The 27,147-nt window shown below is 42.7% G+C and overlaps 1 protein-coding gene across 1 annotated transcript in view; it reads right to left on the reverse strand.

Moving 5' to 3' along the window:
• LOC135902829 (uncharacterized) overlaps positions 1-27,147 on the reverse strand; it is a 144,097-nt gene that overhangs the window by 31,167 nt on the left and 85,783 nt on the right. Inside the window, exons 10-15 of the mRNA XM_070531346.1 lie at positions 18,031-18,162; positions 15,844-15,968; positions 15,484-15,651; positions 12,463-12,607; positions 10,974-11,128; positions 670-847 (exon numbers count right to left, since the gene is read on the reverse strand). Coding sequence (XP_070387447.1) covers positions 670-847; positions 10,974-11,128; positions 12,463-12,607; positions 15,484-15,651; positions 15,844-15,968; positions 18,031-18,162 — 903 coding nt within the window. The remainder of the gene's footprint in view (positions 1-669; positions 848-10,973; positions 11,129-12,462; positions 12,608-15,483; positions 15,652-15,843; positions 15,969-18,030; positions 18,163-27,147) is intronic.

A 27,147-nucleotide genomic window follows, 5' to 3' on the forward strand; every position in this document is an offset into this window, starting at 1 on the left:
GACCCTAGTCACGCATAACCAGTGTGTACCCATATGACTTTAGTGGATTATTCTTTTAAATAATGTCAAAAAACACACAAGCGAAGTGGTGGTCACCCTAAAAACCTTTGTTGTAATTGTGTAGAGCTAGTTGCCGTAATGGTATAGAAACATATTGGAAAATCTTTACGTTATGGCGCCTCAGGTTGTATTGTTGCATGCCAGTGTAGTATCGAAGCGTTGATTTGAATAATTTACGTATGACGTCACAGAAACCTTGACCAATAAACTGTTGGACACGGAGAAGTAGTTAATAATAGATAAATTGCGATAAATGGCCCGGAGAGCGCAGTAGCCGGGCAAGGCAGAAGGATAGACGCCTCCTGGTACTGCACCATTTGAGAAGCTGTATAATAGCAAATATTGCCGTCTTGTGTTCCTTATTCACTGTTCATAAAATCCTACCCCTTTATTCGTTGCCCTGAGACGGGGATGAGGGGCGTGCGTTAGTTTGATTCAACGCAGAAGGTCCTACGCGTATATTGTATGCGAATCAACTGAATCCCTCGTCAGCCCGCCTAACGTAGAGTCACTGGTTCCATTAGTTTATCTAGCAGCTTGGTTTGCAGCTCATATGGATATATATGCGTGCAGTGTCTTAAAGTTGAAGAAATATACTCGATTACTCACCTTCCACTAGTTCGTCAAGGTCTGTTATGTTTGTAAGAAATCGAGGGTCAATAATGGGATATTCTTCAGGGTCAGTGCTTTTCAGCCGAATGTAACCGGATGATATTGGGCGCAAGAGTATTGGCACAATCATTAATACATTTTCCCCTTGCTTCTGCCTGTAGTAATTTTCATAAATCTGAAAATTGTCATAAACGAAATTATTGAAATGATTGAACGAGTAGCAAAACATGTTATTCTATTATCATTTATTCATACCTTGGTCATTTTATAAATGCATAGCGCAATTCACGGAGTACTGTATATGCACAAGTTCGCTAAGTGAAACGAAGAACCATGACACAAAAATATATTTCGGCAGATCGCTATTATTAAAAGCATAATACGCCTCAAGCTTATATTCGATTATATCACCCTTATTTGTTATTCGTGCAAAGACGCTATACCGAAAAAAGGAACAGGCACTGACATGCGCATTCCTGACAGGTCTGAAATGATGCAAGCACATTTGTGTAAAATGAAGTGTGTTACACTCTTCCGCATAATCACTTTGCAGAGATGCACTATCGCCACAATTGCACGCGAACCTTTGCCGAAGCCTTCGTCTCGTCAGCGTTTCGTCGGGCGAGACCCACCTTCCAAGCATGCGCGCATTAACCGCATCGATATGGGCAACATTTCTATGCGGGTTGCATGCCAGGGCAAAGACCCTGCCCGACACCGCGCGAACACACTATAGGTGCACAGTTCACGGATCGTTGGGCAAAAGTTGTCGCTGCTGCTCCGGCAAGACTTTTCGGTAAGGCATTTACGTTTCTTACGTTCCGGAGGAGTCAACTTGCCTATGTTAATATTCCGTGTTGGGGTCCGTCACTTCGTGCTCCCAGTCATTTGTACTTACTGGGAAAACAAAGATGAGCCGTCGTCGCCATCATAGACGTTACAGAAATTACGGAAGTCCCCTTAAAGTTTCCTAACCGAAGCATCTAAGTGAAACAATATTTAATAAGAAAACCTGGAATTGACGTGCCAGAAGCACGATCTGATTGTGAGGCACGTTTCATTTTTCTCACCTGTGGCTCTTTGACCGGCACCCAGAGCGCGATACACGTGCGTTTTTGTATTTCTCCCAAACCAAAATGCCGCCGCCTCGGTCGGTATTCGATATCTTGCCGTCGCGCTTCGCAGCACAACACCAAATGAAGCAATGGTGTGAAGCATAGCGTTCGAAATAAACTTCGTAGAGGAGTTACATGACTTGAAACCAAGTGGTTGGCCGCGCATCCAAGAAGAGGGATTGAATGCGTCGATAGGCTCTCGTAAAACCTCTGTGCTATGACGCGTCGAAACCGTATGTAATGGTGTCTGATTTGTGGCGATAGCATATTGGGCAAGATTGTGTTTGGAATCGCAGGAGCTTCTTGCAGATCAACCGCTGCAAAGTGACTTCGCTCTGTCTGCTCGAAATTGCACAGTTGCACCAGCCGACGTTCGTGGCGTTTGCGACGTGCCGCTGCCGACGGGAAACGTCAACGAGCTCCGTTTATGATGCCGATTCGTAAATACAACGACCCTTACGTTCAGCTTTGTATAATAGCGCAATCCTAACTCAACTGTCTCCATGAGTTGAATAATGCAAGGGCCTCCATCACTTTTATTAAATCGGCTGATCAATATGTTTTCATTTTGTTCTACGATTAATCATTTTTGTGCGTCAGGCAAAGGCATAACGCCTCACCGGCAACGCATTCATTGAAGTTCATTGAAGTTATTGACCGTCTCCCGTTTTGATCGCGATGCAGCGGTTGCGTGGAGCTCAAAGAGGTAGAGCCAGTCCTCTACGGCAACATACAAGAATTGTGGGTACATCTACCCGTATATGTGGCGCAATTTGCGCTGGGTCTTCAGGCTGGGGCGTTCAGGATTCCCTCGATGACGTCACAGTCATGAGGCGCTTGCCATGTGCTCATCTTGGCGCCTTGTGCAGTTTGCGGGTGTAGGTAAACATGGTCGCCCAAATACTAGTTTATTCCTCAGCTTCATTGGCTTGGCATCGCCGTCCACCTGTGTACCGTTACGTATATAAACCTTAAATTTCTAGAAGTGTCAACATTCAAATATTATTATTAAGCCACTGCAACCACGCATATCTTTCAATTCTTCTAATTGATCTAAAATTGAAATAAGTGCGGTAGAACAATCTGAACAATAATTGTCGAGGGCAATGAGATTGGCATTGAAGGGATGATGTGACACACTGTAATGCAGAAGTCTTGTTTATATAATACTGATGGTGGTCCTTATAAAGCTCGCTGCGTATCCGGCCACTTCAGTGCGCCACTCGCTCACCAAGGTCACCCATGACCATTACGGCACGACTACTGTTTGACGCAGGCGTTGTGACAACGCTGGAATGGCGAACAAGGAGTGATGTTGATGGAAGGAGAAACTAGGTATGGCAACAGTGGCTTGACGACAATAAGATGAGAATCCTAAAATGAGGTGACGATGGTAGGAACACGACAGCGAGACAACGATCGTATGAGGTCAATGGGACGGCGACTAGTGTTTGTCCTCAAGCGGATGACGAAGCTGGAATAACGACGATGGTGCGGGCACGATGACATGAGGACGATGGCATGACAACATAAATATGACAGCTACTTTCTGACGACGAAGCAACGGCGACGATGGCACGACAAGGACAGCCAATCCATGCTTGACTGACGCAGAGTGATTACGCTAGAATGACGGCGACGTAATGACGTTGATAGAGTGACGAATGATATAGGACGAGGACATGACGACAATGGCAATATATTCTGAAGTGATGACGATAGTAGAACGACAGCTTGACGACGGCGGCATGACGAGAATTCGATCACCAGAACGACGATGATGGTATGACGAAGACGTAATGATGACAATGGCATGACAGTGGTAGAAGGAGAATGGGATGACCATAGGTGTAGGACGAGGATGACGTGTTAGCGACAGGACGACGAGAGTCAGATGACGAAAGCTGGAGTGACGGCGATGGAACGGCTACGACTAAAGTATTACCATGAATCTCTGAAGCCTCTAGAGATTCATGGCCCCTTCGACGGCATCGGTACGGCCATATGACAACAGATGCATGACAGCGACTGTCCGATGATGACGCAATAAGGACCATGACATGACAACGGCCGCATAATCATGAATAAACGCGACAGCATAATGACACTAGAACGACGAAGAAATGACGATGGAACCAGCGCAACAGTACGAACTAGCCTGGTCTCACTCCTTGCTGCAGAAGAAATTTACGTCGATGGAACGACGAAGGCATTCTCACGAAGAGAGTATGACGATAATGGGATGACGTTTCTCAAGTGATAACGACGGTTTAACGACAGCATGACGATGAAGGCACCAGAATGATGTTATGTCGAGGGCACTGTGATGATGACGGCCGATGAGAGTGACATGAAGAAATTAGAATGAGCATGATCCCTCAACCACATGACGAAGACAGCATGACAAGAAATTCATGACGGCAACTACGTGGCGACGATAGCATGAAAACAGCATGAAGGCAATCGGTTGACAGCTAGTGTATGGCGACCATAGCGTGCCGAATACTGTATTGCGAAGACTGTACGACAATGATGGCTTGACGAAGATCGCGTGATGACGAAGGCGTTACGACAGTCAGATGACGAATTGAGAGTGACGTCATAGGATGTCCACGACGGCGACTGACAGCCAGTGCCAGATGACTGCATGACGACACCGCGCGACGAAAACGGCCCGACGAGGGTCGACTGACAAAGCTAAAATAATGAAGTTGCAAGGACCACACAACGACCAGAATCGTGACCCCAAGCGCATACCTATTGGGAGAAGCCGTCAGACAACATCGACCACTATGTCGACGTAGAACACGTGACGACGCCGGAATGATGCGAGTCAGATTACAGAGCTGAAACGACGACGATCGACCGATTTGGCGACATTACGACAACCACCCTTTACCTAGTGGGCAAAGCTGGTGCACAGTTTGGGCCACTGAGCCGGCGGAAAATGCTAGATATGCACGCTCAAAAAGTGCGAACAAGCCAAATGATGATACTCGTAATAATAATCCCTTATCTGTGACGAGAACCAGCATGTATTCCTGCGGTTTATAACGACTTCTCTTCCCTCCTGTCGTTCTCGGCTTCCGAGTTTAGTGCTTTTAAAACTATAGCTGTATGTTATAAATATTATGTCGCCCAAATCTTGTGCGCAGTAGTGCAAGCTCTTGTTTATCTATGTGAAATCATGCTGTGCAAATTGACGTTTAAGGTGAAGGACGCGATGGGCGTTTCTCATACTTGAAGTTGGTTTTACCAACAGGCGCACGGAGGCACCCCTCCTCTGCCAGCCGTAGCTGCTGTGGATACCCTTCACGAATGCTGTTTCTGTTTGGAGAATTTTTTAACGCTCTCTAATACAATGGAGAAAGCAGACTGTGGGAAATATCTGCGAAACCACACATTATTCTACAAGAATGCAGTTTCTGTTTGGATAATTTCGTTATATTGCTCTCTTTTATACAATGCAGAAAGCCGATTTTGCAGGGAATATCAGCGCAAGCACACTTTGTTAAGCTTGGTTACGTATACTTTGTTACGCTTAGCCCACTTTGTTATGTTCATAAAGGTAAACATAGGGAATCGGCCTAAAGATCACCACCGCAGTTACTACTCAATGAAATTATAAGACGAGGAGTGTGTATGACCTCCAAAATGCCGACATTTTGAGCATGCATAATGAGTCAAAGGTAAAATATTTTTCATGAGAAACGTTTCACTTGAGAGACGTTAAAAACTGGGCAGATGAAGGCATCGATTCGCCTATCAAAGTAGAGCGCTGTACCATTGATAAATTTGGGCGATTCATTGATGCGAACATACTGATGTATTATGCAGTAAGCGGAGAATATTGGCATATATTTGCAAAACAGCGAACCTCTCCCTCATTGTTACCACAGCTGCTAAACTCGCGGGACGCAGCGAACATTCTAGTGGTAGGACATCCGCATGGAGTGTGGTGCTACCGACTTGAAATCCCGGTACTGCCGACAGGCCACCCCTTGTTCGTGCGAGTACGCATGACCCCAGCCTGGTTTTCGGCTTCTTCTAGTGGTTCGCGTCAAGAAAGCGGGCCCTGCAGATGCTTTTACGTGTCGTCTCTGAGCGCCCTTTCTCGAAACACAGACTGCATTCTGGCAGGTCATCTGTACCGGCTGTGGAAAGCAGAAAGTGCTGGCGCCGTGTACTTACCGCTTAAATAGGTAGAAGTGCGCTCCTGCTCAAGTGTTCGGCCGTTACGCGACCGCAACGCTTGAAAAAGGGTGTTTTGGCCCCCAGTAAGAGAGGATCAAAACAGCACCCGCGACCGCGTCAACACCCATGACCGCGTCCTCCACCTTAAAGAGTAAACTCCACAACACGACTTCACATGAAATAAACAGTAGACTGCACACCTGCGTACAAGATTTAGGTGAGATCGTTTATTTTTGTTTGTGTGTGTCCAGTTAGTGTAGCAAACGTCTACTGTCGGATGTGCACCGTAAAGCTCTGAAAGTAAACTCCATGTTACGAAGAATGTGTTACTTCTTCAGAGTTTAGGACTGCAAGTTATTGCTTCTATAAAGCCGCACCATATACTGAAACGGACTCTATAAACGTTATCAGCTTGGCCGGAACCTGTAGTTCGGCGGTGGTACACCCAGATTACGAGGTTAATCTGTCTGCTTTTGCAGGTGGAACGTGTTCAGCACCTTATTTCTTGTACTCTGTCTGGGTTTGCGTAGTGAGCTTAAAGAAGAACTCGAGGAGATCATGGAAGCTTTGAACGAGATCAAAGAACTTAAGAAGGATGTCGGTGATCGCAAGTGCATAAAAAACGAACTCGCAGAAGTGCATCGTGAGAAGAGAGAGCTGAGGGCTTGTAATGCAAAGGTATCGGAATGGTTGCAATAACTGAAACCGAATCAACGTTCAAACAACATACGTATTAAAGGCATACCGCACGATGTCGACACTGTACATAGGGTAAAGAAAATTGGCCAGCTCATTATTGAAGAGATGTCAGACTCAGATAGAGATACATGTCACAAAGTGCCTATGACTAGGCGTAACCAATTCAACATAGTTGTGCGTTTTGTACGATGCGACAAAATAAATTATTTCTTGTCCAAACCAAAGAAAACAAAAGTTGAAGTGCGAATGCTAGGCCTGAACGTTTCTCGTCCTATTTAGGTCATTGAGTATCTAAGTAGGGAAAACAAACAACTGTTGGGAGCAGCTATTGAGCAAAAGGAAGAGGTAATTTACAAATTTGTATGGACAGCGGGTGGTAGTCTTTGTCAGAATACACGAAACGTCACCTGTTTTACGCATCGGCAGTATGCAGGACATAGAAAAAATAGCGAGGTGAAAGTGGTGCGTGATCTATACGTCTGCTGTGCAATTCTAGTTTGCATAATGTTCTCATCGCACTTTAGACAAACAAAATATTTCGAATATAATTGTTATAGTGAAACATTCTCACGCCTTTACCTTATTAATCAACTGTCCGTCATTAACTTTAACGCTAGAAGCATCCGTAACAAGGAATATGCCTTAAATGAATTATTTGACAATATGAAAGGTAAATTGGATGAATTAATGGGTACTGAAACATGGATAACTAAAGATAGCAATCCGCCACACTTTCGTGGTCACGATTACTTTGGTCGTATTCGGGCTGCTGGTCGTGGTAGTGGTGTGGCTATGTATTGACCGGAACAATCCTACCATGATATGTTACCAGAGTTTTCATTTATTCATGAGGATGATGTTGAATTCCTAACTGTCTGTTTAAAGAAAGTTACAGTTGCTAAGGTCTACAGGCCACCTTCTGGAAATAGACTAAATTTGTTACATTTTTTTGATAAAATGTTATATTTCATGTGTGATTCTAATGTTACGTTTGTAATAATTGGAGATATGAATAATACTATGCTGGCTACCTATGTTTCCCACAGGACTTGGCAGCATATTCCAGTCTTATGCATGTACTCACCTTATATTATCGACCACTTGCGTAAATGATGAAACTGCAACATTGTTGGGCCTGTGTACCGCAAACGTTCACCTCTCAATGACATCTTCTAGTATTTTAAAATCAGGTATCGGTGATCACGTGCCTGTCTTTTCTTTTTTATCCGTTGCAAGCAAGAATCGTAAACACACGCCCCCATCAAGCTCCTATCGGGATAATAACTTGCACACGCTGAATACGTTTCGAACACTTTTACATGATATAAATGGGGAAGATGTTGTGATGCAATTGCATGTGAATGTAGCCTGCAAATTATTCTTCGGAAGATTAAAGGCGGGCTTAGAGTTCGCAGTACGAAAAGAACATAATGGGAAACCAGAAAACCATGAATAACGACCGTTCTTATGAAAAAATGCACAAGTTAAATAAATTCTATCATCTTTATGTCAAATAACGAGATCCTTGTAAACTTACTCAGTTCAAAGGATTCATAAACAAATTAAATAGGGAACTCAAGAAAGCGAAGTCAGTATATTATAAATCACTGTTTTCACGTATTAGCAACGCCCTCAATATACTCTGGCATGACCTTAACCATCTTACCCACAGGAGAGCTTCGAATCATTCAGTACAGCTGCCAATGCCTCTAGGTACTATTCCCTACAGCCACTACATTAAACGCGCATTTCATAGCTAGTTGCGGATATGCACCTTCCACGTTAACCTCATAGTCGATACATTCATCTTTAGGAGACATGATGTAGCAAACCCTATCTCTTGAGCGCCAACAACCTACATTGATGTACAACGAATAATAAGAGAGCTTAAGAATCAGACATCTGTAAGATGGGATAACAATACAGCTGAAACAATTAAGCATGCCTCGGATATTATTTGCAAACATTTGGGGTACATAATAATTGCGCGCCGAAATCTGGTGTATTTTTAGAGGATCATGAGATTGCCAGGATATGTCCAGTGATGAATAAGATTGGAGATGCAAATATCAATAATTATAGGCCAGTCTCTGTACTTATGGGTTTATGTAAACTGTTTGAAACCATTATCAGAGATCATTTAGCAAGTTTTCTTGAGAATAATAATATCTTGTCTGAATCGTATTTCAGTTTCTATAAAACATTTTACACTGAGCAGGCACAACTGGACGTGAAACACACAATAATAAAAAAAACATTGAAGAGAGCCTATACACAATAGGTCTCTTTTTAGACCTTCAGGAAGCTTTTGATCCGGTTGATCTTGACGTACTGCTGTCGAAACTCAGTTATTATGGCATCCCAGAAATTGCACTTCTCCCAATGAAGAGTTACCTAACTGCCAGGGTAAAGTACGCACCTTTCAAAAACGATGTGTTGCAAAAGTTGAAAATATTCAGATGAGTACTCCAAGGGTAAATACTTGGGCCATTATTGCTTAATATATATACATAAATGATATAGCTCAAATACTAAGTTTCCAGAGTTTAGTTATGTATGCTGATGGTGCTAATATTTTTGCGTTGCCAAAACCCTTTTGCATATACAGCAGCTAGCTAATGAGTGTTTAAATGCATTAAAAAATTGGCTATGTAAAAACAAAGTGTAATTAAATGTAAATAAATCTAGACTTATTATTGTCGGGCCAAAAATGAGCCATTTAATGAATACATCACAATATTTTATTACACTAAAATATAGGAGGCACAGGCAAAGAAATGTTTAGGTCTCTGGTTTCAAAAAGACCTATGTTATAATGTGCATATTGAAAAGTTAGCGGCAAAACTAACTAAAACTGTTGGTTACCTCTTTAAAATTTGGGAGTTGCTGCCATCCTTGTTAAAGGCGTTCTACTAAACGCTATTGAATTTCAGATTATCAGGCTGCTAGCACAGTATGGAGTACCACAAGCAACCAGAATTTGTCTAAAATTACTCTGTCACAGAAACGGATTCTGCAAAATTTTGAAAACTACCATGGACGACCGCAGGGCGTATGTACTCATCAATTGTTGCTTAAGCATGGAATATCAAACGTAACCCAGCTATATACATGCAACCTAATACAGCATATGAAAGATCAATTACTCAGAATGGCATCAATTAAACATACACTACACTATTGCCTGAGAAGAAACATTATAAGGACACCGAAAATTCCAGCTCATTATGGTAGACAGCATATAAACTATAAAATGCCTATTTTGCTAAACGAAATAGAGTAAGATATTAAATTTAATACACACTTCAGTAAAACATATTAGAACGTTAGTATTACAATGTGATACTATGCAAAATACAAGTTTTCTTCTGTGTTTTCATGGAAACTTCTATTTCATTTTTCTGCATTGTGAGTGCTTTAAGTTAATGCGTCAAATAACTATATATAAAACACTGTTTTAAAATATTCTGAGTTATCTTGAGTGAAAATTATTGTTCTCTGTATTTCTATGTATTAGAGTGTATTTACACCGTATACTTAAATAGTGCTCTATATTCTTAAATTTACATTAAAATGAGGGATTAGAAATGTGTGTAAAATGTATAAATTTCCGCGTGGCACAGAGTTGCCACTACTTTGTCACTGAGAATATTTGCCGCAGTATTTCCCGCGCACCAATGCGAATTACGTGGTGTCAAAATAGATGCCCGAACGATGCCTCTTCGCTGGATAAAAGAAGCAAATCTCTAAGGCAGCGCATTTGCTGAGTGCATGCTCCGGAAGCAATTTGGGAGGCGGAAACACGCCACAGAAGTTATTTTTGAGAAGTTACCTTTATACAAATTTTGCTGTGTCCTGATTGTATTTATATTTGTTCGACGTGTATGCGAACCACTTCAGTAGGCTTCTTACATCACGTTAGTTATGTAAAACGTGACTGTCCATGCCGCCCTGCGCACGTGAATGTCCAGCGAAGCTGTTACAAAGACCACTACAACTGCCGAGGGTGGTATGAAGAGCTTTATTGATGGTTTGGATGCTTGTTTTCACCTTGTTCTTTATTAAAACGTATGCTGTTCTGTGTTGTAAGGGTGATATCAATAAATGTATGCACTGCTCTCTTCGCTTCACTGAGCGCTTGTAGCCTATGTGTTAGGCTGGTATGAGCCACTGTATTTTTTTCTTGCTTTCGGGAGTATGAACAATTGCTGCTGATTATAATTTGATGATGACGGACAAGAAAATGCTGACCACCAATAGGCGAAAACCGTCGCTGTAAAATTAGGATCTTACCTGTGATATTCCGATTAGACCGGCTATGTATCCTGCTTCAAGAGTAGTGGGATTCAGAGTCACGAAGAGAAATTGAATGTTCGGATGAGTGGGATCGACGTTTGGTGTGCTTAAGAAGGCGACACCTTCGACACCAAAAGCATGAATAAGTGGCCCTGAAACAAGAAAATCGTAATGGTCCATCATAATTGCGTTCGTGAATGTTCATGGTAGTATTTCTTGCACTATGTTGTTTTGTACGGATTGGCTGTACAGGAAGTTTCCTAATTTTCACTCTCTGGCCGAGGTAACAGGAAATTTGCCATGTCCCCTTAGCTTTGCACTGTACTAAAAATAACAATTCATGTATCATTGATCTTAACAAACAGTAAGCTCATATCGTAACACAGTGGTTTCTCATCATCAGTTAACGCCTGCCTGATTTGCCACATTCTTCAGCCAAGTAAAGAGATGGTCGTATTCTATATCAAGTGTACTAAGTGCATTGTCCACCATCGACAACCGAGATGTTAGCTAAAGTTGGTTTCATAAAGAAAAATGTTTGTCCTGCCAAGTTTGTCCTGTTTGAACTTAAATGATAGCCTCAACAGCTTAAATACATTCGCAAATGATTTAACGCGACGATTTACGTATTGTCACACTACATTGCACAATTTTGAAGCTTGGACATCGTGATGCTCGAAGTCATGATTAGGCGTGTGATGTTGATTTTGATATTTTGAATATTTTTTGCTCTTTCTGAATTTCATGGTCATCAGGCCGTCATCGTTGGCACATTGTTCCATCGTCATCCAAGGTTGCGTACATTCCATATTCAATAGACACAAATAGCGCGTCGGTGCTAGCACAATTTTAGTCTTTCCGTGTTCGAGAGCAGCAGCACAGAAATTTCGGAGCACAAGGAAGTCAACCATTTTCATTTACAGTTAGCGGTATAGTCTAAAGAATAGGTTGGGCTTGAAATTGTTTTCTAAAAAATGTAACCCCAACGTTTCACAAAGGTACTACAAAATTTTCTATTACCACGTACGACGTAGATGTAGTTATAAATGTAAAAATTAAGTTGCTAAATTTTATTCCAGTTCAACAAAGAAAATGCTAGCGGATTACACTGTTCATAAATAGTGATCTTTTTTCTATTTCAAGAAAAAAGCTCGAGGGTAACATTATTGTATGCCCCTCTGCCATGATTCGTATTTCTGTAAAAAAAGGATAGGCCTAGTATAATTTATTTTGGCATATGTAGAAACCACAAGAACACTGGAATGCAAACGCAATGAGGCATAAAAATATTACAGCGCCACGAAACCTTCATGCAATGATATGTCCATCTCTTCCACGCTGTCCTTGTGCTGGTTTATTAAGTATATCACCCACGCGCACGTATGATGCATGAATGTCATGAATGAGAATTCGTATTCAGCAATATCTTTTTACAGGCACAAAAACACAAATGATACGCGAATCGCAATCATGCGGTCTCACTTACCTGTTCTAAAGAGTGAATATAGTGGTATTGTAGACGGTAAATAATAGTTGACTTCGATGTTCTCTACAGACGTTGCCGCTATTCCGTTCACGGTGATGTGATCAAATAGATTTTCTCCCACAGGAAGGTCTGCTATTACGTTTATCTGCAATATGTGAACCACGTGCTTGCGTGAGAGGAAACGCATAAATATGCTGGAAGCATCGCACAAGCACTTTTGAATCTGGCTGGTATAGTATTCATGTTTGCGCTGTCCCAATTTTCGTACTCTAAAAATTCAGATATTTTTTTTTTCTTGAAAGAACGCAATAAATGACGTGGAGTGAACCTTGGAGCTGCACTTATAGATACATCTCAAGCGCTCAACATTCGGGTATGACATTAACGCTTAATCTACATCTAGAAAAAACTAACAAACAAAAAATAAATACTTCACTTATGTGATGGCAATTGATGTATACACCGCTATGAAATATATCACCGCTATCTTTTGTCAATAGTGTGAAAATTTTCACCTATGCCATAAACACATTTGTTAAAATTTTGAATGCACTGTTATCGAGCGTGACAGCATGGATTTACGAAGCAAATTGTTCGGATTCGGTGGACGTCGTCATTGGTTTCGTAGGGCTGTGGGCGCTATTTTACACCCTCACTCATGAACCAACCAGCCCGATTCCGCACACTACTACATGCTTGTTTGAGTGTCCGCTTCGAAGAGGTAGGTGTGCAAATTAGGCCAAGCGACCTTCCAAGTAGAGGGAACAAACATGAGACGTAAGAACCCATATTTTGGTTAGACCACGATAATATCGGTGTGTTGTATCGCTCGGAAAAATGGATCACGATGGAGGGTCTTGTGATGCATCTGCCACAAAATGTTCCTCTAAGAGGAAGCTTCTTTAGCTATGCAATATATCAACAATTTGTAGTTATGACATTTTGAAATCCTCGTGACTTTTGTAGTAATTCAGGTAATCTGTCAAATCATCAATAACATTTGTCTGTTTATGTTACTCAAGCAGAGGCAGTTTGCAGAGCTGTGATATCTTTTTCCGCAATGGTACATTTGTAAGCCTACTGCTTCCATTTTTAAAGGTTACTCGATTCCGGCAATTTCACCAAGAAACGTTTATGTCTTTATTAACATTGTTGCTAAAAACAGCGGTGCAATTTAACTTTTATTCAGAAAGGCAACAATTTTCATTGAAATCGGTCCAGCTAGCAGTTCATAAGTGCAGTTCTGCGATTTCCATGTACATGACTAGAAAAATTAGAGCTAACCCAGTGCTAAAGCTTTCTCTTTAGTGCGAGCTATTGTTCAGCGAGGACTTAGCCAATTTTAAGAAGGAGCTTTCGTTGCGCATGATCCTTTATTTTACCGACGCCGGCTGCTGCTGCTGATGCTGCTCTTCCAGTTCTTGATGCCGCTGCAGTTGTTGTTGTTGCTGTGAGCACCGATTTAATGAATACGACTATAGCAATCCACAAATTAAGAGAGATACAAATGACATGGAAATCACAAATAACAAAGTGCGTTGATTCACTTATAATACGATAGTACATACAATACATAAGCCTCACTAACGTAATTTTGATATCGTTCTTTGATGACAACTCTTGAACATCGCACCACGGTACACCGTTAAATAAGCTTTTTAATATTGCCAACAATTTAACTAAAATAAAAGTTGTTGCATACACTCAATATAAACACAAGACGAACAATACACCGAAAAATTGGCAAAACATGCTGTTCGCATAAACCAAACGAAGTATGTACTGCTACTCCTCCTTTCCTAGAACATTCGCGGAATGGCTCCGCTGCCAGCTGACGTCACTACCTTGTCTAATGTTTCTTCATTTTTATCGGCGATGTCTTCATTTGTACGATGTGGACCAGGTTGAATTTCTGGTCGTTCTGGCCGTTTCTATTGTTCTTTATTTGTTTATTTTTGCAGGAATCTATTTTTTTTAAGAATTAAACCTTCAACTCGTTTCTCGTAACTGGCTATCTGATTTTGTACTTTTGACATTTCAATCAATCAATCAATCAATATTTATTTTTGACAAAAGAAATACAAGATGGGTATAAGTACAACATTCGGAGGTCCCGAAGTAACAACTGTCGGGGGGACGTCCTAACAAAACATGAAAAGGGGATAGTAGGATCGAGGCAAACAGTGAGTCATGTGATATATTATACAGTTTCTACATTGGAAATAAACGATAAGATAGAAAAAAAATCTGTTAACACAATATCACAGGTATATTCACAGAGTTATTCGGTGATGTTAGAGTTTATTTATGATGATAGATAGTATGATAGATATGATAGTATGATAGTTAGAGTTTATTCGGTGATGCGAATGTGTCGAGGATAATGACACTTAACTTCTTGTCAAATGTACCACTGCTGCTTCTGTTGCCAACACGAAGCTGGTAGCATTATCTAATAAAAAACCTCTCTCTATATACCAGCACCACCTACACGTGCCGGTGGATGGCTTTGTTCACTAAGGACTACGCAATTAAACAGTGAATGGAACCTAGGCATTCTGAGTGCTGCAGATGTACGCCTTCAAGTGCATAGTTCCTTTATTAATAAACGAAACAATCTACGCCTTCTTTTTCGAGATGTTTACCGCGCCTCTTCCGTCGAGTTGTCGCCGGGAAAGTGGGACCAAGCTGGAATCAAGCGCAAATGTAAACTGGGCTTATTCGTCACACTGCCTAACGAAAACTGATATTAGCTCCGCTACAGTGTACAACGAAGCAGTGTTATCGCATTTAAACTAAGCCTATTACCTAACTTTCGCTTCACAATATTTCAACGAGGGGGTTCAATCTGCGCATATTTTGCAAAGGCGGAAGCGTTCCATTTTTTCTAGTGACAAGATAAATATGCACAATCTACGCACGTCTCAGAACATCTTATGTGACATTTTATTGTCCTTTGCACATAGCACTGGCGATAGCATTAGGTGCTTATCAACGATCGAAATCGAACCATCCTCTTACCCCAAGAGACTCGAGATGTTCTCGAGGTCCTATGCCTGAAAGCATCAGTAGCTGCGGAGAGGCTATGGCTCCAGCGCAAAGAATTACTTCTTTCTTAGCCCGAACGGAGTGCGTTCCAAGGTTGCGCTTGTACTCCACTCCTACAGCAGTTGCGTCTTCAAAAAGAACCTGCGACAACCGCACACTTAAGACGCTGGCATTGTATTTCTCACTTGAGAAAATAAAAGCAATGAATACTGCTTTTGGCTTCAGACCACTGAACGATTTGGTTAGCTTGCGTGCCGTCTAAAACATTTTAACCATGAGCATATTAAATATGATCTTTGTGCGTAGAAAAATGAACTGAAAATGGTCTCTTACCTTTGTCACATGGGAATAAAGTGCGACGTCGAAATTTTTTCTTCTGCGGACGTCGTTTGGAATAAAGGATCTACTAGAACTCCAGCGCTCTCCGTTCTTTATGTTGTTTTGTACTCGCGAGAAGCCTGTAAACATAGTGCAGAAATGTCAAAGAAGGACTCGAAACAAGTAGGTTAGATTTAGGTGAAGGTACTTTGCCAGACAGGCAGATAGGCATAAGTGTCCAATGCAGTGACAAAGTAACAGGTTGTTGCCCAGAGCACGAGTTACCAATGAGTAGAAAACAAGAAACGACGAAGTGATGCTTGAAAAATCCACTCACTAACGTCAAGATCTGGGTTCTTATGAGTCACTAATGTATTTTAAGCAAACATCTTATTGTAGAAAATGACGCGTAAAGTCTTACATTTGCATTTCTATCCGCCTGTAAATGCAAAATGGTCCAACATTTTATCGACAAGCTGCACGGTTTCCAAAAATAAAAACATTGAATGTAAAAGCAAAATACCAGAGCACAAGGGTCACACAGCTCTCTGTCTTCAGTGCTGTGGGTTTAAATTGAACTATTTTTAACTTCTTAGCAATTTTCCCAATAATATATTATGCTAAACTCGAAATGAGAGGGAGGTTCACAGGAAGATGCCGGCTGGAAGTGAATAACTGTGGTAGAACAACCAATGTCGTCGAAGCCAACATTTCGACCCGTACACTTGTCTTTGCTAGGGCATCAACACGTAAAAACGTTCAAATTTAATAACCTTACCTTCAGCGAAAATTCACAACACAAGTGTGGGACAAGTTTTTCTTCTTAGTGTCTGCGCTGAATGCAGTGGCAGCGCCTGAGCATCTTGGTGGCGTCGCACTCTCCTGCATCTTCACCTTTGCAATACTTAACACGACCAACGTCTCTAGGTTTCATAATGTTTCGCTTTCCCGTATTTACCGAGCATGTGTAGGATCACTTCGAGCTTACATCTAGGCATGAAGCGTAGAATGCTTTAGCCATTCTGTCGAATATTATTTTGCACGTTCGCATCACCATTTTGTGAAGGATATGGAGACGATATAAAGCGATAGTACTATAATATGCAGCAAAGCGCTTGTTCAAGGATGGCATGAATACACCAAAGAAAGGCAACGTAAGCACCGTTGTACAGGGATTCAATAACTGTTTCGATGTATTGCTACCAAAACATCCCGAAAATAAAACACGCTTGCGGCATGCGAAATGCTGAAGCCTACACGAAATCGTATGCTATCAAGATACCAAATCGTGATTGAAAATACCATAGCGAATATTACAATAACGCCAGTTTATTGCACATGGCTTGAAAACAAAAGCAAGCCTTTGACATTATTGTTTCAAGCAGGAATAGCAAATACAGGGTAAAATCAAGAATTGAATGGTCTCTTGTAAACGAAACTCGTTCTACAGTTGCTCTACTTTTGCGTTCTTGGTACGAAGCTCGTTTTTCTGTTAAGCCGCAAATATGAAAAATGTTTTGTAAGATATTTCGACGTGATTTTGACTTCCCTGCTTGCAGCTAAGTGGCATTCAAATTGGGGAATGAACAATTGCAAGCCGGGGCTCACGTGTTTAGGCTTCCTCATTCGAGAACTTTTTTTAGCTGTATCATCGGTACAACCTGTGGAACGAATATGCCAAGGGCCAGCACGTGTGTCATTTAGTAAGACCTATTTTCAGTACAAGGAACTATGCTGTAAGGCCTTTCGAAACGGTTTGTTGCCTCAAGGTTTTCTTCTTTTTGGTACATGACCTTGAAGCAACAACTGAATGTGCACGCCAGTATTGCATATATTTTCCGAGAGCGACAAAAGGCATTGTTACGCTGCTCTGCATCCTCATCGGTCGCTTTCGTGCTATATGCCAACTTTTTCCACGAAAGTTGATTTATGACACATAAATCAACAATGTTTATATTAAGAAACGTAATGATACTTTTCACGCCCTTCCCCGATCTCAAGTATATTCCTCCGTGTATGAACAATGTTCTTCAATCTGGGTTCAAATCTCCTAGAAATGACATGTTCCATAAAAGTGAATAGGTAGGAAGCGCTGCTTCTCAGTTCGCGTACATGCGGCTAATGCTTTGGCACATATTTCCCCTGATATTTCATCAATCCTAAGTGCAAGCACATGCACCGCTTCACTTCTATTTATCTTACTTGTCTGGTTCGGCCCGTTGTAGTCGTCGTTACTGTAACCAAGTTCCCGGCCAGCCTCTAAAAACAAGTTGCTAGCCGTCGTATGCGAACTAGGGAAAGTGATAGGAACTTCCCCGCTTTCGCCATGGTATCCTGTAAAAGTACGATGAGTCAGTTCATGCAGTGCCTAAATGTGATACTTAGTGAACTGAAACACTTTACCTAACAGGGACACAAAAATGTTAAATCTGCAATTAGGAGGAGTGCGCTTCTCATGTTTCTCGTCGTTTTTTTCTTAGTCATGCTACGTAGAGCAAAGCTTACCTTGCATTAGGACAAATACGAGGTGAGACTGGAGAGTACTGGCACTCCCAAGCAATTAGAAGCCTGACATTGAAGATGAATATTTTTCCCCAGAGCTTTCCACATACTGCACGATCTTCCCCACCCATTAGGCTTATCTAGTCCAGATATGAGTGTACGTATCAAAAGACTCAATTAATGTATATACTGTTAATACTGTCAGTAGGGATGCTCCGAGAAACTTCGCACACCAGGCTATTATTCACTACGTGCAGATGAGAATCACGGAAATATTGCATATCGAATGCTTTTGACTAGGTATCTTTCAAACCATAATGTTCAACAGAGAAATGCTCGAACTCTTGTACATGACCATGCCTTTGTCACCACCAAAAAACTGCACTATTCCTATAGTAATTCGAGTGATAAAACAACATCACCGTTTTCTTCGCACTGTCGTAACTCTGTGCTGCAGTTAGGATTCTCCCAGTCCAGAAGCTTTGCTGATCTCATCGAAGTAACTTTTCTCTTTCGGTGAAGTGCCTGCTATATTTCACAAGTATTGCGCGTATTCAACAAAACCAACGTGACGTCGTTTCATCGAAGACGTGTTTCTATGGCACATAAACATTTTGTTCAAAGCAATAAATAGCCAACCAGATGACTCGTATTTATCTGAACCTACACTTAACCACTTCAATTCAACTTTAATGGCATCCGCACTCTTTGCGACTGCGCTCTAAGATTCACAACGGTCCCAATTATTGGCAACAAAAGTTGGTTCACCTTTGGAAAGCCAGTTTCCACGCCTTACAAAAGAAAGCTTCGCGAGCTAATCGCTACAATAACACGGTTCCATGTGCAAGTGCTGCAAATTATGCCATTCCCTTGACCAGCTGCAATAAGTACTTCTGGCAAACAGGCAGCTGCTGAAGCAAGTGGTTCCCGAAAGGTACTTGCTTGTATTGAGAATTCTTAAAAAAAGCTCGAAGATTCATATTCAATTATTGCAAGCAATGCCCATGTCTGCCCAAATTTATCAAACTACCATAATCTGCAGTATCAGGGACCAGAGCACTCACGAAACTAAGGGCAGAGTCCAGATCACGGTTATCAGATGGCTGTGTTAGCATGCCTTTGTTTACTTTTTCGTGAGATGAAAAATGTTTTGAAACTGATAACGTGACCTGTAGCGTTAACTTGCGTTGGCAATGCTTTTCGTAGTAGTGTTTCGCTGTTTCAGGCATATAAATAGATTAATTCACTTCTTGTTCGTTTTTGTAATGACATCCGGCACTTCCAAAGCCTTCGGTTGCAAAGGCCTTCGCAGATACCTCAAGGCTGCATTCATTTGTATACACAAATGAATGCTTCGCCTCCTACTGTTAGAACCATGTGTTAAACTTTAGCTTCACAAAGCTGCTTTATGGGTAAAAGGTGCTGAAGTCAGGTTGAAACTATGAGTATCCTGTGTCGTGTCTACACCGCCGCATTTGCTAAACTGAAAGTTGGCACAAAATGCAAGGGCAAAACAAAAATGCAAGGGCAAAACCACGTAACGCTGTGCAGACCAAGGTATTCATAGGGGACAATACGCATAAGCGGGATTGAAATAGACTATCACATCATGCACTAAGCGGGCACCGTATATCCTTTCTGTGTGCAGCTGATGTGTTGGTGAAGGTGAGGTTCCGTATAAGCTCGGAGCAAGAACGAGGTAGGATATATTCTGGCCTCTTGCGTTACAAAACCTCTATCTGATTATGAGGAATGTCGTAATGCGGGACTGCGGATAAATTTTGGCCACCTGACATTCTATACTCTGCAACACAGTTGACGGTACAGGGCCGTTCTTGCTCTTCACCCACATTTAAATGCGGCAGCCGCGGTAACCAATCGCACACATGAGCTCATGCTTAGCAGCGCTACGCCATCGCCTCTAAACCACCGTGACGGATGGGAAGGAGAAAGACAGGAACGAAAGAAAAGGCAAATCCTGAGGGGAGAACAAGAACGGAATATCTCGTTTGCTGCATTGTACTAGAAAACAGGGAATCGGAGGTAGAAAGAGAAAATAGAAAACGAGGCAGAAACATAGCATGTGGTTAGGTCATCGGTGCGTTCCCTCTATTGAGGCCGACGATCAAGTATGCGGGGGAATGCGGGTGTTCCCATAGTACTGTCTTTTCTTTTCGGTGGAAATGGCGGCCACCCACCACGGAGCCCAACTTGGGGACGCTGCAGCAGTTAACTGGTAAGGCTGCAGGCGCCAACCGTGCATTGCCACAATAACCTAATATATTATACCCAACGGAGGGCACATACGCTAGGTTAACCCTAGCCGCCTAGAAAAATTAGGAAGTGACGCAAGAGGACAGATGAAAGGACAGTGAAAGAAAGAAGATAGAAAAGAAAAAGGTTGAAGAGGCGGAGTCTAGAAGCGTACGGTGAGGGGCTAGTTGGTATGACATTATGAGAACAAAGAAAAACTGCGCAAAAAAAGGACAAGACAGAGAAAGAACCACACGACACAGGCGCCTGTGTCGTGTGGTTCTTTCTCTGTCTTGTCCTTTTTTTGCGCAGTTTTTCTTTGTTCTCATAATGAAGAGGCGGACAGGAAAAGGCGACTGCCGATTGCTCCCTGGTGGGTCAGCCCGGGGGTGCCGCCTATGTGAAGGCGAGGCCGAAAGGTGTGTTGGTTGCGCCGGGGGGATTTAAAGGTCCAAACACACAACATGGGCTCAACCCCCAGGATCCCCCATTTCCCCAAACATGGCCGAGCCGCACACGGCAACACGCGGGAGCGGGCAACCCTCGTGTGCTCGGGTACGTGGTGTCGCAACACACCAAACGCCTGCTGACGCAGACGCCCCAGCGGGGTCCCTTTGTAATAAAGTGGCTATTGATTGAGGCTTGCATCTTTACTAAGAGACGCTTCAATATCAGAGTAAAAGCGATGGGATTCATTCGCCGTAGATCTACTCTTTTAGATACCGGTGGGAGCGACACTGGGCTGCTCACCGTGCTGTTATTGAGATGACGCCCAATCCGGAAACTAGCCACGTTCCATATCTAGGTCAATAACATTTCCGTGCTGGTTTCACCAATGATAAGTGACTCGTCCTCAGGCTCCACCATAAATTGGCACTTGCTTCCATGAACGTTTGGCTAAACAAGCTTGCGTTTCAAACACGGTGTCACCCTTTGGGTGTCACCGCGTGCTTAAGGTAGAGCTCTCGTCGGGACCAGCTTGTCTGATTCTGGTTTCGTTAGAAGCGCCGGTTCTGCGAAATCTCCGCCGGTATCCAATGCAGAAGGCGTGTTTTAGTTTCGCCCGATGTTTTGAACAATTCTGGCCTGTAGAATGACCAGAAAATAAGAAACAAAATTCGCGGTTCCACCCGAAAGGAGAATCACCGATTGCGATAGCGAATTAGTAGATAGCTGTACAAAGTAAGTATAGTAGAATTATCGGTCGTATAAACTTGTAAACATTTTCTTAGTAACTAAATTAACAGTCACAGAATGTGTAAGCGTGACTCAAAGAGTACGTAGCAAGAATCAGACACACAGCGACAGCGCTGTCTCTGTGTGTCTTTTTCTAGCTACGTCCTTGTTGCGTCGCGCTTACATATTCTATCAAGGATTCAAACTAAGTAGTTCATCTATGTGTTTTAACTAAATTAACCAGCACAGTGTCACGCGCCTACAGGTAAATATGAATAAATCTCACTCGATGACCACGGAACCTTGCTGTGAAAATTCTGGAGTTTGGAATCGCGACAGAAGCCGCACGTAAAGTGGCCTCCGTGCAACTGTCGCTTCAACGCGAACGAAACGCCGGAAGCACAGCGCGTACGAAGCTACCGGCACTACGCGCACTCTACAAACATCACAGATCGCTTTGAAGATGAGGCGCGCGCGGGCGCACATTTTGGCCACGTCACAGATTGCTTTCAAGATGCACGGGCGCCGGCAACGTACCCGTACGGCGTCCACCAAGGGCGTTTACCACGGCGTCCACAATTCGCGTGGCCAACACCGTAGCAGACGCCCCGGTTATGTCCACTCTGTGCGCACCGACGGGCGAGGAGAACATCGAGGCACCCAAGCAGCCACCGGAGAAGAACGCCCCGCTTCCGTCACCTGACCTCCCTGCCTCACGCGTCACATGAGAGCGGACGCATGCGGGCCCAGTTCCTCGCTCGCGCACGCGAGATTTAACCACGTTCGCCGGCTCAACCTCACACGCTTTCACTAATACGGAGTCTCACGGCGATTCCGACGGCGACGGCATAAATGCGCCTGCAGTGTCCATATAAATGCTATGGCAATAATAATGGCAGAGTCACTCAAGCGAGCTGTACAAGTTCACGATGCCTTTTTTGTCTAGGCTTCTAGCAATTGTTTCTGTATATAGTACACTCCAAAAACTAGGCAGGGTATCGCCGGAGTGAAGCGGCCGATTTACTCTTCAAAGCGTTGTTTTATTCGCGCAAAATGTCGTGTGGAGTGAAATGCATTGCTCACTACGTCACCGAGAAGAGAGTTAAATGTGCTTTTCACTCTGATCTTCAGAGAGAGAGAGTAGAATGCCCGTTCTACACTTGCGGCAATTGAGAACAATACGCAGGGCAATCTTCTGATTCAACTGTAGGAGGCTGGCCACGAATATGGCGATGTATCACTCATTAACGCTGAGCAAAAAGCACGCCGTTTTGATTCTAAGAGAACAGGCAGCCAAAGTTCAAAGGAACGCGTAGCGAGCGCTCTACTTTTTCACTGGGAATTGCTCCAGAGCGTGTGCCCTCAACATGGCGGAACAGCACAGCACCGGAGAAAGGTGATCCGTCCAGCGAGCTGCAACGAATTCCATCAAAGGGACATCGTGTGTCAGTCATCTCGCGTCGCCGCGAAAACACGACAGTGGTTCGTCATTCGTTGGATATAACAACAAATATTCCAGGGTAAGTGAACTCTAGCTTACTAGCACATTCTGACATGCTGTCGCCAGAAAGTCGCCGCAACGCTTAGTCGACGCCATTGACAACGGACTAGGCAAGCCCGCTGTGTCTCTCGATGTGAATCGAGAAAGCCAGTCGTCGCGATAACTGCATGTGATTTTATGACTTGCCGCCATCCGTATGAGTTTTGAAAATCGCAAATGCTGCCAGAACCATGGTGTGTTCAATAAGACGTGAGGCGAGACGACGCTTAAAATAGTTTGTTCACCAGCCCATGATTCCGAGCCTTTGCGGAGCGTGATTAGCGTGCGCTTTGTGTGTTTCAATTTATTTAGTTTGGCAGTCTGCTTGTGTACGGAACGCTGTTGAACTAAGGAGTCACATAACAGACGTCATTTTTCTGGCGGCATGCTTTCGTTATAGACAAGCCGCGCGCGTGACGGTGTCTCGACCATGGCTAATCAGCGACCACTGAAGTGACGTGCAGCACTAGTGCTAAAACTTTGCCGCAGGCATTGAGTTGCATGCTAGAAGAGGCCAATTGGGCACGTTAACTTTAACACACTGAAAACGCATAAGGAATCCGTGTTTTGTGCTGAATAAAGTATAAACCCCATATAGGTGATCTTGCGCGCGACCGCTACAAGCGATTCGATGGAGATAGCTGTCCCGTTCGCTCGTCGCCTACATCTCAGGCTCAAGATCGTCGCCTCCCCTTTGTTGCCTCTATGAGGGCTGCAAATAGGCGTCAAAACTAGCCTGACGCGTGCTTTGGTAATTTAATTTGATGTATTTTACTTTGAAAAGTAGCATAATGTGTCCGAAGGTCTTCCAACAGGTTTTTATGCTTGCACGCATAAAAATTCACTGGTTTGCTCGTTCCGCGCGACAAACGGTAGTGTTTTAGCGATGTGCATAAATCCAGTTCTAGCTTCGCGCTATTGGCTAGTCGCTCATATCACTTCCGGAAGACGAGCGACAATTTCGAGATTTCCAGAACCGAGCAATCTGTTGAAGCGATGACCCGCTTTGTCGCTCGAAGCCGTCACTCGAAGCCGTCGCTCGTCGCCGTCGTGCACTAAATCACGCTCATGGTTGCTAATGTATGGAAATAGTGTGATTGTGTGTCGGATTTTGTGTCTCCTGTTGCGGTTTTCGAGGCCGGTGCGAATCTGAAACGGGGCCTATGCCTACGAACTCCGTGAATTGTCAAGCAGCGAGTTACGCATCGGCAGCGAATATAACTGCTGCTGAGTGAAATTACAGTTGCAGGGGAGCTTTGCATACGCTTATTGTTTTGGACATTCCTTTGCATTTGCTAATATGATTTCGCGCTTCAGAGTTATGTCATATGAGAGGCTAAAGCACTCTACCACTGGGGGTTACAAGCGTAATGTTTGCATCTTGCTACTGCATGGCAGATAAAACTGTGTTCATTGCTTTGATATTTTTAGCAGAGAAATAAAGTATCAAAATAGGACGTTGCTTCAATTCCTTGTTACCAGTCGCCTGTCGTACACAAAACAAAGAGAGGGTGCAATGAACTTATAACTGCGTTCTAACTGCAACGTTTACATGCCTTCAAGAATGTAAAATGCTAGATTTCAAACAGTAGCAGTAGTCGAGTCTGTGAAAAATGAACTCCACTGCGCACCTCATAAATGACAATAAGTTCATGCCTTTTAGTAAGCTTACATGCAGGCCGCAGTGGACTTTGTTGTTGTTATTGAAATGTGGGTAAGCTTGCCATAAGAAGCCTTGTTTCCCTTTCTTATAGGCACATCCAGTCATATCCATTGAACTGGACGACCATATATTCACCCTACTTTGCATCATGCTTGCAGATATGATACTAAAATTATGGCTCGATCACTGGCACAACTAGAGATGGCGCGGGTGGCACACTGGGCACTTGCTTAGGATGTGTCACAAGTGGTGTTTGCGAAACACCAGACTAATGACAGACTTACGACATTTGAAAATGTCCAATATTCTATTTATTAGCAGGAGTACTTTAACATTGGTGCCGAATGAGGATGAACTGTCGGTTATTTCTTTCTTGTTTCAATCTAAAAATTGAAGTTATTTTGGCAGTTGTCTGTTGCAGTCATTTATATGTTTTGCGTGCATTTCTGTAGGAAGACTAAGAGCTAAGACTTTCTTTTAGTGCCATGACCTTGACTGCCTTGATGTTGTTTTACACCATGTCCTCCTGTTGACTTTTGCACACGATATTTTTCAGGCACCCAGATTATATAACACAAGAAGACAGCTGCAAGGACACAAGGATGTCTAAGAGCCAGCCCAGCGCGACTGCACGTAGTGCAGAGAAGCGAACGCTAAAGAATCAAAATACATTTCCATGCAATTTCGACAAGAAAACAAGAATGTGGGTGTATTGGGTGTACTATTTGACTAAATGTCAATAAAATGAAAACATGCTATGTCACACCAAGATGTAAATTCTCATATGCTCTAGGCACTCATCTTAGCATGGTTTATTTATGTAATGTTTTTGACGGGAAAGTCAAAATCAAGTATCCTCTCTGGTGACAAACACATAAAAGCAAGTGTCATTGAAAAGTTAGAAATGTGTTTTAAAAAAGCTGATTAGTTGTGAGAAGTGACTGCTGTTTGTATTGCCTCTCAACAGATATATCCATGCGTTCAAAAAAATAGTGGTACAACGAAATCGCACATTTGCCTAGTGACATGATACGCAGTTGCAATAGTCACTGCGCCTGTGGCCACTATAAAAAGCAACAGCTCATGCTTGGTTAGGTGCTTACATAAATTTAACAGCTTTAATAGCTTACATTTAACAGCACATGAATGCAACGAGTGCAAATACAAACCACTGTGATTCTGTATTTTAAATGCTGGCATGAAGCAGGAAGATTTTAATGTCTTCATTTTTATCCATTTTTTACACTTAATTTTAGAATTATAGAGTCCTTTTAGGTTATAGAAAGGGGAAGCATTGGGGGAAGAAAATCCCCTGATTAAGAAGTCATTATCATTTATGTGCATGCTCACGAAACCTGTTCATTAGAACCGCTCATGCATCCCGAAGCGAAAGCAAGGAGCAATTAGGGCCTTTAACTGTGTACACCGTGCTAAAAACCTTACGTCTTAGAAGACGAAAAGTCACTTGGAATTGAAAATTATTTTAAAAATGTAAAATTGTGGTTTCTCCAATCTACTTGCCAACAAAGTATGCTAGGGGAGGTAGAGATTCATTCCATGCAATGAACTGAGAGCATCTGAGTAGAACACTTGTTCATCAATTGGCAGATGTGAACATATAGTGTTAAGCAAAAGACCCTTAGTTTCATGGCTTCTGTAGATATAATTCTGGTGGACTTAAGATACAGTGCACAGTGAGGCCATGTATTAATCTTTCTAGACACATGTGTACTTGTTTTGAGACGAAGATTCTTCGAAGTGCAATACTTTTTCTTACTTGAGCGTATCTTAACCACTTCAGTAGGAAAAAAGCTTTGGTTTCATGTAGTTGGTTAATTGTACATGTATATGCATAGTCACATGCAAATTACACGTGCATGAAATGGACATGTGAAACAGGATGCTGCCATTCTCAATTGATATTTTACTTGTTTGCTTGTCTTTTTCGTGCACTTCCCTGCCTGTACGTATGCTTATGTCGCCCTTGATGCATCATATTTATCACATGTGATTTTTGATTCACATCTGAATCCATGCTATACTTTAGCTAAATTGCATGTTCAACGAGTCACAATAATTGATCATGGGAAAAGACGGGGAATGCGGGAGATGGAAATTCAAGACGATGAGCATAACGTGAACAAGGTGAATGCAGGAGCCAACGTTTCGTCAAGTGGACTTGAAA

Source organism: Dermacentor albipictus, chromosome 1 (assembly GCF_038994185.2).
Source record: "Dermacentor albipictus isolate Rhodes 1998 colony chromosome 1, USDA_Dalb.pri_finalv2, whole genome shotgun sequence".
Classification (NCBI taxonomy): domain Eukaryota; kingdom Metazoa; phylum Arthropoda; class Arachnida; order Ixodida; family Ixodidae; genus Dermacentor; species Dermacentor albipictus.